Raw genomic sequence first — 12340 nt, 5'->3', positions numbered from 1 at the left:
CCGGCCTCCGGGGCCAGAGCGTCCGGACCCGTCCTGGGGGCCCGCGCCGCGGCCGGGAAGCTGTGAGGGCCGCTCCGTCGCCCTCGGCGCCTGTCTCCCTCTTTTGTTTTCTCCCAATCCCACGAAACCCCCCCCCCCCTTTAGCCTCTCCACGAGCCCGGGAATCGCCTGTTGCCCTCAGCTGCAAGAAGTCTCCCAGCAAAGGCAGAAAGGGGCGCTCCTACTTGAGAACCGAAGCACGCGAGGGCGCGGCGTCTGCGCCGAGGCGACGGAACATAGGCCAAGCCCCAGGCGGAGGGGGCGTGGTTGGCGCTGAGCCAATCGTAGCTCGTGACGACAGGGCCGGCCAATCAGAACAGGAGGCGGGGCGCCCCTGGGCGGGGCCGGAGGAGGCCCGCCCCCTCGCCGCTCGCGGGCCGACGCCTCCGCCCAGCGCTTGCTGGAGCCGCGCAGGTTCGCGGGCCGCGGGGACTGGGCACCTTGCGAGCCGGGGGCAGGTGCCCTCGCACCCAGCTCTTTCTTTACAGGCCTTGGCCTTAACAGGCGTGTTGGTGCCTGCCGCGGACGCGTTCCGACCTGGGCTGGATCTCCGGAGACTTACCCACGACTGGGGCCGAGTGAGGTCGTTGCCTAGGCGACTGCAGCATGCGGCCCGCGGTCCCGAGTGTGAGCCTGCGGCGGGCGGAGGCCAACCTGCCTCCCTGCCTGCTTCGCCCGGGACCCGCGACTGTGACCACACCAGAAACCACACCGCTCTGGAATCGCTAGTTTGCTAGTCAGCATTTTCTACACCTGCGAGACACATGCATTTCACCTCGAATTTGTTTCCAAGTTGACGATCTTTGGGTCTCTCGATGTGAAAGGTTTTTAAAGAAACAGTAAGTATATTTTTAAAAAGCTTTTATTATTTCGTTCTTTGATCTGTGATAGATTTCAATGTTTGTCTTTAACAAAATACGGTATTAGCATTATTTTTATTATATGATTGTTGGTATTAGAACCATATGCTTACCTGGCACACGTCCAGAAATACCGCCTTGCCAATTGGCAAGGCATTTTTTTAGGTTTTATTACCCTTACACACAGGAGTAGAAGGCATGAAAGATCGTAGTTTATGAGCAACTGTTTCAGGAAACCAGTGGCTTTTTAAGCTGTGATACTTCTAAGGTATTTGTGGGCAGTGCCGCTTGAAAAAACAGGCGTGTTCGATGTAGTGACTGAATGTGTAGTTGGTTTCCAGAATAAGCTTGGAGTGGCCAACTTGCTTAATGTTAGCATGTTAGATATGCTTCAGAATATCTTAGACATGCTTAAGTTTTGTTCACTTTGCATTTTCAAATATTGAGGACACCAACTGCAAAATGTTTAAAAACGATCCAGGTTATAGAGTCCAGCTATTTTTGTTCTTGGCACGGTAAACCTAAAGTCTAGTCCTTAATAAAATATGCTGTCTTAATAAAAGGGGAAAAAAGTTCAGGAAAGCCAAGATAGAATTACATCGAGAATTTCTTTTTCAAACGTTTTATTTAAAATAGTTAACAATGTCAAATGGAAGTTAATATGTCAAATATGTGCAAAGTTAACATTGTGGACACTGCTCTGTAAACAGTTTATAGAACCTACTATCAAAGCTAGTGGTAAAATATGAAATAATTCTGATCTTCCATGTATATCTATGCATATATATATATGTATATATATATATATATAATAAAACCCTAAATTATTAAGGTAAACTGATGAAAATGTATACACACTGGATTATCAGTTTGCTAGAACAAAAAGCATATTTGTTTTGTCTTTGTTATCAGTGTACTAATAGGGAAGCAAATAAAACATCACAATTCACAATCTGGGTAAATTAGTTTTAGATTGCCATAAGGACACAATTAATGGACAGATGACTTTCTATGTTTTATGAATGAGTATTTTTATATTTTTAGGTTAAAAAAATCAGCTATGAATCATCATTTGAATATATAGTTACTGAAAGATTATTTTTTCTCCCAAAACTTTTAGAACCATATTGGGATTAGGATAAATATTTTTTATTCTTTGCTTCTGGAATTTAATTTCAAAATCAGAATTAAGTAAATTTAACTTTGGAGTTGTTTATTAGCCTTTTTTTTTAAGATTTTATTTATTTATTCACAAAAGACACACACGCACAGAGGCAGAGACCTAGTTAGAGGGAGAAGCAGGCTCCCTGCGAAGAGCCAGATGTGGGATCCCAGGATCACTCCCTGAGCTGAAGGCAGATGCTCAACCGCTGAGGCACCCAGCCTTCCCTGGCCTTTTTTTTTTTTTTTTTAGGATTTTATTTATTTGTTTGACAGAGAAAGAGAGAGAGAGAGAGAGAGAGAGAGAGAGCTCAAGCAGGGGGAGCAGCAGAGATAGAGAGAGCAGCAGGCTCTCTGCTGAGCAGGGAGCCCAATGTGGGACTCAATCCCAGGACTCTGGGATCATGACCCAAAGCAAAGGCAGATGCTTAACTGACTCAGCTACCCACATGCCACATGGAGTTGGTTTTGTTTGTTTGTATTGTTTTTAAGATTTTATTTATGTATTCATGAGAGACACCGAGAGAGAGGCAAAAACACAAGCAGAGGGAGAAGCAGGCTCCCTGTGGGAAGCCTGATGTGGAACTTGATCCCTGAACTCCAGGATCACGCCCTGAGCTCAAAGCAGAGTTTAACCACTGAGCCATCCGGGCATCCTTTTTTTTTTTTTTTTTTTTTCCCCTTGTATTCCATAACTGGGACTATCCAACAGCTGATTTTACGGGTGGAAAAACAGAGATGAGAGGTGGACCTAGGAAGGGGACCATTTGGAGCTATGATAGCAAGCTAAGGAAATCTCTTTTCTATTTTTTAAAAAATTTTTAAAGATTTTTATTTATTTATGGAGACACAGGCAGAGGGAGAAGCAGGATGCATGCAGGGAGCCAGATGTGGGATTCAATCCCCGGAGTCTAGGATCATGCCCTGAGCGAGAGGCAAATGCTCAACCACTGAGCCACCCAAGTGTCCCCGTGGAGTTATCAGTGTGGTTTTTTTTTTTTTAAGATTTTATTGATTTATTAATGAGAGACACAGAAAGAGAGAAAGAGAGGCAGAGACACAGGCAGAGGGAGAAGCAGGCTTCACGCAGGGAGCCCGAGGTGGGACTCGATCCCGGGTCTCCAGGATCATGCTCTGGGCTGAAGGCGGCGCTAAACTGCTGAGCCACCTGGGCTGCCCTGTTTATTAGTTTTTATATTCCATGACAATCAAGACTTGTGAATTAAAATCTTAATCACCTGTATTTGAACTGAAAAGTTTTTTTCTATACCAAAATATGTAGTGGAATGATTGCTGATCCTTCATCAGTCATTACTAGTATTGCTCTTACCCCAAAAAAATGTCAGATAATGAGATGTCAAAGAATTCTAAACACAAAATTCAGGTTACACTCCATTTACACTGCAAAATCATTAAAAGGATTTTTGAAATATTGTATTTGGTACTACTAAAATTTAATTTTTAAACAATTTGGTTATAAACTGTGATGTCATTGTTATTTTGTAAGTTCAATATGGGAATTTAATTACTATCGTAAGAGAAGTAAAGAAAAATAGTTTATCAAAGTTTCTTACTGTTAACTTGGTAAGTAAGTGATCATTTTGTGAACAAATATTTTTCCCAACTGAGTAGAAAGTGCATAAAATTTTTCAATTTTGCTTTTTTTTAGATTTATCTATTTATTTGAGAGAAAGAGAGAAAGTATAGGTGAGAGGAGGGGCAGAGGGAGGGAACCACCGTCCCCCCACCCCTCACTCTGAGCCTGACTTTGGAGCTCAATCCCACAACCCATGAGATCATGACCTAAGTGGAAACTAAGAGTCCATTGCTTAACCAACTAAGCACCTCACACGCCCCTCAACCTCGCTTTTTTTTTTTTTTTAAAGATTTTATTTATTTGAGAGAGAGAGAGAGAGAGCGCACGCGAATGAGAGAGAGATCACAAGCTGGGCGAGGGGCAGAGGGAGAAGCAACTTCCCCAGGGAGCAGGGAGACCAATGTGGGGCTCAATCCTGGGAGTTGGGATCATGACCTGAGAGAAGGCAGTTGCTCAACCGATTGAGCCACTCAGGTGCCCCTCAACTTTGCTTTTTAAAATCTGATGTAAATAGATAAATAAATTTGGTCTTCACTAAAACCAAACTCACTGGGGCCCCTGGCTGGCTCAGTTGGTAGGATGAGTGACTCTTGATCTCCGGACTGTGAGTGGCAGTCCCACTTGGGTGCGGAGATTACTTAACAATAAAATCTTAAAAAACAAAATAAAACTCATTTGTGCTTTTTCACCTCTGAGTGAAAAGAAATTGTGTTTTTCTAAAGTAAGCTATAATTGCTGTTTATGATAGTTCAAGCATTGTTCTATCTGTATCAAAAATATATAGAAAAAATATATAGAATTTCATTAACATGGCGTCTAATAATTTAAATTTAATGGCTTTAATTCTTGTCTATTATGAAATGTCTATATGAAATAATCTGAAAACATAGCTTAGATGTGGAAATAGTAAGAAATAGTGAGTCAGAACAGAACAGCCATTGACACAGTGACTACTCTAATATGGAAAACAAGTGGGGAAGAATTAATTTACTGGAAAGGTGGAGGAAATTAATATACTCAACATTATTAACTCTATGTTTTGGCTCCCACAGCAAGAAGAATTCCTACTGTTTTTGAATCAAAATGGAAAAATATGAGAACCTAGGATTGGTTGGAGAAGGGAGCTATGGGATGGTGATGAAGTGTAGGAATAAAGATAGTGGAAGAATTGTGGCCATCAAGAAGTTCTTAGAAAGTGATGATGACAAAATGGTTAAAAAAATTGCTATGCGAGAAATCAAGTTACTAAAGGTGAGTATCAATATTGAGTTAAAAAATTAGTTGTTTCTTGATCAAGATTACATTTTTAGAGAAAAATTACTGTTTTTACATTAATTTCCATACCAAGATTTAAGATATAAATTTTTTTGGCAATAAACAAATAAAATTATTGTATATGCATATTCAATTTATCCTATGACTGTAAACATGATTTTTAAAGTATTTGTTGCTTCTTTCTGTATCTATCTGCCTATCTATCTATTGATCTATCGATCAATATATTATCTATCATCTGCGTTGGGGGTCCTAAGGACCACTCCATCATCTATGACTCAATATGAGGACTCAGAGCACTCATCATTTAGTTGTACTCATGGCTGTGATTTATTATAGTGAAAGGATATAAAGCAAAATCAGCAAAGGAAAAGGCACATGGGGTGAATTCCAGAGAAAACTAGTCACACTGGTTTCCAAGAATCCTCTTCCAATGGAGTCCCACTGGACACACTTATTTTTTTTACCAAAATGAGCTGTGACAACATATGTGAAATATTGTTAACCAAGGAAATTCAGTAGATTCAGTGTCCAGGGTTTTTACTGGGGGATGTTCATGTAGACACCCTCTGCCTGGCTCATACCAAAATTCCAGGATCCCAGAAGGAATACAGATATTCAGCATAAACAACATTTTAAAAAAATTTTTATTTTTTTATGATAGTCACAGAGAGAGAGAGAGAGAGAGAGGCAGAGACACAGGCAGAGGGAGAAGTAGGCTCCATGCACTGGGAGCCCGACGTGGGATTCAATCCCGCGTCTCCAGGATCGCGCCCTGGGCCAAAGGCAGGCGCCAAACCGCTGCGCCACCCAGGGATCCCAACAACATTTTTTTTTTTTTTTTTTTTTGCACATTGAACCACTTTATCAGTTCTGGAAATGAAGGGAACTTTCATGAAATCCAAGTTCCCAAGTGCCAACCAAGAGCTCACTTTGCAAGCAAACCTTTGTGAATCTCAGGCCCGCTCTGTGATCTCTCTCTAATCAGTCTCACCAAAAGTTTATGAATTTTATTTATCTTTAGAAAGAATCAATGTTTGATCTTCTCTATTTTGTATTTCTTTTAAAATTTAATTTAAATTCAGTTTAATTAACATATAGTGTGTTACTAGTTTCAGAAGTAGAATTTAGTGATTCATTAGTTGCATATAACACCCAGTGCTCATCACATCACATGCCCTCCTTAGTTCTCATCATCCACTTACCCCATCCTCTCACCCACTTCCCCTCTAGCAGTCCTCAGTTTGTTTCCTATAGTTAACAGTCTCTTACGGTTTCTCTTCCACTCTGTTTTTGTCTTATTTTATCTTCCTTTCCCTGTGTTCATCTGTTTTGTTTCTTAAATTCCACATATGCATGAAATCATATGATATTTGTCTTTCTCTGATATATTTCATTTAACATGATACCTTCTAGTTCCATCCATGTTGTTGCAAATGGTAAGATTTCATTCTTTTTGATGGTTGACTAATATTCCATTATATATTTACCACATCTTCTTTATCCATCTGTCAATAGACATCTGGGCTCTTTCTATAGTTTGGCTGTCATGGATATTGCTGGTATAAATGTTGGGCTACAGGTGCCCCTTCAAATCACTATGTTTGTATCATTTGGATAAATACCTAGTAGTGTAATTGCTGAGTCATCAGGTAGCTCTATTTTTGACTTTTTAAAAAATTTTATTTATTTATTTGAGAGAGAGCACACACAAGCAGAGGGAACTGTAGAGGGATCCTGGGATCATGACCTGAGCTGAAGGCAGATATTTAACTGACTGAGCTACCCAAGTGCCCCTATTTTAAACTTTTTGAGGAATCTCCATACTATCTTCTAGAGTGGCTGCACCAGTTTGGATTCCCACCAACAGTGTAAGAGGGTTCTCCTTTCTCCGCATCCTTGCTCACATCTATTGTTTCCTGAGTTGTTAATTTTAGCCATTCTGACTGGTGTGAGGTGGTATCTCATTGTGGTTTTGATTTGTATTTTCCTTTTTTTTTTATTTGTATTTTCCTGATGCCAAGTGATGCTGAACATTTTTTCATGTGTCTGTTGACCATTTGTATGTCTTCTTCGAGCTTTGCGCAGTGGCAGTAACGTAGCCACAGGTTTATCGAAGGCATGACTATTGCTCATTGTATGTCTTCTTCAGAGAAATGTCTGCTCATATCTTCTCCTCATTTCTTGACTGAATTTTTTGTTTTTTGGATGTTGAGTTTGATAAGTTCTTTATAGATTTTAGATACTAGCCCTCTATCTTATAAAACATTTGCAAATATTTTCTCCCATTCTGTAGGTTTTCTTTTAGTTTTGTTGACTATTTCCTCTGCCATGCAAAAGCTTTTTATCTTGATGAAGTCCCAATACTTCATTTTTGCTTTTGATTTCCTTGACTTTTTTGTTTTAAAGATTTTATTTATTTATTTATTTATTTATTTATTTATTTATTTATTTATGAGAGACACAGAGAGAGAGAGGCAGAGACACAGGAAGAGGGAGAAGCAGGCTTCCTGCAGGGAGCCTGATGTAGGACTCAATCCTAGGACCCCAGGATCATGACCTGAGCTAAAGGGAGATGTTGAACTACTGAGCCACCCAAGTGCCCCCTCCCTTACCTTTGAAGATGTGTCTAGCAAGAAGTTGCTGCAGCCGAGGTCAAAGAGGTTTTCTGCCTATGTTTCCCTCTAGGATTTGGATAGATTCCTGTCTCACATTTAGGTCTTTCATCCATTTTGAGTTTATTTTAATGTATGGTGTAAGAAAGTGGCCCAGTTTCATTCTTCTGCATATGGCTGTCTTAATTTTCCCAGCACCATTTGTTGAGGAATGTCTTTTTTCCCATTGGATATTTTTTCCTGCTTTGTCAAAGATTAGTTGACCATAGAGTTGAGAGCTCATTTCTGGGTTCTCTATTCTGTCCCATTAATCTATGTGTCTGTTTTTGTGCCAGTACCACACTGTCTTGATGATCACAGCTTTGTAATACAGCTCGAAGTCAGGCATTGTGATGCCTCCAACTTTGGTTTTCTTTGTCAACATTTCTTTGGCTATTTGGGGTCTTTTCTAGGTTCCATACAAATTTTAGGGTTATTTGTTCTAGTTTTGTGAAAAATGTTGATGGTATTTTGATAGGGGCTGTATGTGAGGGTGATCTGGTTGTGACATCTGTCACCCCATTGATCACAAGGGTTGGCTTGGATGATCTGGCTGGCTGAGTTGGTGTCCCAGTTCCTCCCATATGGCTCGATGTGTGACCCTCCTGAAGCTGTACACTCAAACTAAGAGAACCGCCTTCCTGGATAGAGGAGGATCATTCTTTGGTCAAGAGGATATGAGTAGCTATGCTCTCTTGCCAGAGCCTACAAACAAGCTCTCGAGGTCTTTCCTTTTCTTTCTTTCTTTCTTTCTTTCTTTCTTTCTTTCTTTCTTTCTTTCTTTCTTTCTTTCTTTCTTTCTTTCTTTCTTTTTCTTTCTTTTTAAATTTTTTTATTTATTTATGATAGTCACACAGAGAGAGAGAGACACAGAGACATAGGCAGAGGGAGAAGCAGGCTCCATGCACTGGGAGCCCGACGTGGGATTCGATCCCACGTCTCCAGGATCGTGCCCTGGGCCAAAGGCATGTGCTAAACCGCTGCACCACCCAGGGATCCCTCTTTCTCTTTCTTTCTATGTAAATTCTACACTCAATTTGGAGCTTGAACTCATGTCCGTAAGATCGAGAGTTACAAGCTTTACTGACAGAGCCAGCCAGATGCCCCTATATTTCTTTTCTTAAAAATATTTTATTTATTTATTTGAGAGAGAGAGAGAGAGAGAGAGTGAGCAAGCAGAGCAGGGTGGTGGATGGAGGGCAGAGGGAGAAGCAGGCTCTCTGCTCAGGCTCCATCCTCTATCCAGGTCACAACTATCCTAATTTTTTAAAAGATTTTACTTATTTATTTGAGAGAGAGAGAAAGAAAGAGAGCACAAGCAGGGGGAGGGGTACAGGGAGAGAGAGAAGCAGAGTCCCAGCTAAGCAGGGAGCCTAATGTGGGGCTCGATCCCAGGACCCGGAGATCATGACCTGAGCTGAAGGTGGACACTAAACAGACAGAGCCACTCAGGTGCCCCATGTATTTCTTTTCCTTTTCTTTCTTTGGATTAATTGTATTTATCATTTCTTTATTTCCCTCTAAATATTTGAAAATTATACACCATATTTCTCATTTTTTAGTGGTTAACATAGAATAATGTTGAAGTCCAACATTATTCAATACTTGTATTCTTCTTCTAGGTAATATAAATCCTTACAATCTCTGGGGCAGCCCCGGTGGCCCAGCAGTTTAGCGCCGCCTAGCCCAGGACGTGATCCTGGAGACCCGGGATCAAGTCCCATGTTGGGCTCCCTGCATGGAGCCTGCTTCTCTCTCTGCCTGTGTCTCTGCCTCTCTCGCTCTGTGTGTGTGTGTGTGTGTGTGTGTGTGTGTGTGTGTGTTTCATGAATAAATAAATAAAATCTTAAAAAAATACTTATCTCTGGTATTCCCTTCCATCTTATATGTGGACACTGTCAAATATTAACTCTTACATATTTTTTAAATATCACAAGACAATTATTATTTACTGTTCATTTAAGTTTATATTTACCTATAACTTTCTTTGTTCTCCCTTTTCTTCTGCATCCCTGGCCGTTTATCTGGGATCTCTTTTCTTCTTGGTGTATATTATTTATGATTTCCTTCTGTGAGGATCTACTGTAGATAAAATATTTCAATTTTAGTTTGCATAAAAGTGTCTTTTTTGCTGTCATCCCTGAAAGATATTTTTATTGTGCATGGGATTTTGGGTTGGCAGTTATTTTCTTTCAGTAAGTGAAAGTGACATTGTTTTCCTTCAGCTTCCATTGTGGCTCTCAGGAAGTCAGGTGTCAGTCCAATTGGCTGCTCTTTTTTCTTTTTTTAAAGATTTTTATTTATTTCTTTTTTTTAAGATTTTTATTTATTTATTCGAGAGAGAGAGAGAGAGAGGCAGAGACGCAGGCAGAGGGAGAAGCAGGCTTCATGCAGGGAGCCTGATGTGGGGCTCGATCCCAGGATTCCAGGATTACTCCCCAAGCTGAAGGCAGACACTCGACCGCTGAGCCACCCAGGCGCCCCAAGCTATCCTAATTTTAACCCGCATACGTTAGTTTTGTTTTCTGGCTACTTAAAATTTGGAAAGCAAACGTGCATAGAACCACCACCAGGTCAACAAATAAAACACTACCAACAACCCCTTTCTTGTCCTATCCCAGTCACTCTAGCCTTCTCCTTTAAGATAAACACTGTCCTGACTTGCGTGTTTATTGCTTCCATGATTCTCCCACACACACATTTACTAAATAAACATGCATTATTAACCACTATAGTTTAATTTTACTTATTATTTTCATAAAAGCTTTCTTTTCACTCTCAATGTTATCTTTTACTCAACAGTAGTTGTTAATTTCAGTGTAGTCAAATTTTAAATATTTTCTTTAATGGTTGGTGCCATTTATATCTACTTAAGAAGTATTTTATTACTTAGAGATTAAGGTATACTTCTATACTATCATTTAGAAAATTAATAGCTTTGGTTTTTGTATTTATATTTCAATAAATCTAGAATGGATCTTAATTATGGTGTATGGCACAGTCAAGTCTTATTTTTTCTTTACTGGAAAAATATCTTTTCCCATATCTTTTCCAGTAAAGGAAAAATAAGTAAAGTAAATTAGATGTCCAGTTGTTCCAGAAACAGTGATTGAAAATACCATCTTTTCTCTATTGCTCTGAATTCCTCATTTGCCATATGTTCTTATATGTAGTGGTGGCTTTTCTACTCTTTATTCTGTTCCATTGGTCTATTTGTCTAAGTTTGTGCCAGTATCTCACAGTCATATTCACTCTAGTGAATCACTATAGATATATGTGATATCCCTGCTATGTATTTTAATTCTATATTAAATCCCTCCCCAAAATTGTCCAGTCAGTATTTATTAGGATATATTTAATATTTACCCTTCCCGTTACTCATCAACCATTCTTACATTTCTGAGCTTCTGTCTAGAATCATTTCCCTTGTATGTATGTATGTATGTATGTATGTATGTATGTATGTATTTATTTAAAAAAATTTTTTTATTATTTATTCATGATAGAGAGAGAGAGAGAGAGAGAGAGAGAGGCAGAGACACACAGGCAGAGGGAGAAGCAGGCTCCATGCTCCGGGAGCTCGACGTGGGACTCGATCCCGGGTCTCTAGGATCGCAACCTGGGCCAAAGGCAGGCGCCAAACCGCTGCGCCACCCAGGGATCCCATTTCCCTTGTATTTAAAACATATCTTTTATTTTCTTTAAAGCAGATCCACTGGTAAGAAATGTCCATTTTTGTTTGTCTGAAAAACGTCCTTATTTTAGTTTCTGTTTAAAAGATTGTTTCCACCAGATATAGAATTCTAAATTGGCGGTTCATTAAATTCAGTGTGTTCAAGATATCATTCCACTGTTCCTCTGGTTTTCATTCCTTCTATTGAAATGTCAGATATTTTTTAGTATGTTTTTTTTTTCTTTTGGATGCATTAAGGTTTTCTCTTTGATTTGATTTTCAGCAATTTTACAATAGTGTGGTTTGATATGGGTTTTTTGGTATTTATTTGTTTTGAATTTTTGTCTCTTGTATCTGTAAAATGTCATTTGTCACTTGTAGAAGATTCCTAGCTATTATTGTTTCATGTATTTCTACTGTCTTATTCTCTCTTCCCCATTTAAGAGTTCAGTTTCAGGGCACCTTGGTGGCTCAGTCCATTGAGCAGAAGGCTGTCTGCCTTCCATGCGGCTCATGATCCTGGGGCTCATGGTCCTGGGGCTGATCCGCGGCTCAGTCACCTCTAACCGGTGGCTCATGGTCAAAATCTTCCTCATCCTCATTGTCTTCTTCATCATCTTTGTGGTCTTCCTTGCTTGAACCCTCTCAACTCTGAGGCTCTCTGTGTGGGTTTGGAACCCCTTTGGGAGGGTGGGTGGCCAGTGCTGCCACTGAGCCTGTGTAGGGTGCTTGGGAGGAAGGCCCTGTTTCCCTGGGACTGCTGAGAATGGCCAATGCCCCTGACCCTTTGACTCTGGCCACCCTGTCCTCCCCTCACCACCCTCAGGCCCTCGAAACACACACAGTTCTGGATGTGTACTCTGCTGTGAAGTGACTGGAAGGGAGCAGAGGCCAACTGGGGGGCTGGTAAGGGAGGTTGTCTCCACTAGGTAGGAGATTTTTAGAAACTCCCCAACCTCTTCCAAAGGAAACTTTGGCAGCAAGGGGGAGATGATGCCCTTCCCCTTCCTGAGAGTGAGGAAAGGACGTGAAACTGCCCCCGGGACCAACTTTCCCATCTGGGTTAGAATTTGACCTCTCT

At 40.5% G+C, this 12340-nt stretch overlaps 1 protein-coding gene across 3 annotated transcripts in view; it reads left to right on the top strand.

Annotated features, from left to right (window-relative positions):
• The first annotated feature begins 439 nt into the window (after positions 1–439).
• CDKL2 (cyclin dependent kinase like 2) overlaps positions 440–12340 on the top strand; it is a 45856-nt gene continuing 33955 nt past the window's right edge. For 2 of the 3 annotated variants that reach the window (XM_041759305.1, XM_041759308.1), the window contains exons 1-2: positions 440–878; positions 4710–4908. In XM_041759305.1, coding sequence (XP_041615239.1) covers positions 4741–4908 — 168 coding nt within the window. In that variant the 5' untranslated portion in view covers positions 440–878; positions 4710–4740. The remainder of the gene's footprint in view (positions 879–4709; positions 4909–12340) is intronic. The other variant, XM_041759307.1, reaches the window with a different exon arrangement.

The sequence above is a fragment of the Vulpes lagopus genome, chromosome 6 (assembly GCF_018345385.1).
Source record: "Vulpes lagopus strain Blue_001 chromosome 6, ASM1834538v1, whole genome shotgun sequence".
Lineage (NCBI taxonomy): Eukaryota > Metazoa > Chordata > Mammalia > Carnivora > Canidae > Vulpes > Vulpes lagopus.
This window is presented reverse-complemented; position numbering and strand designations above follow the sequence as displayed.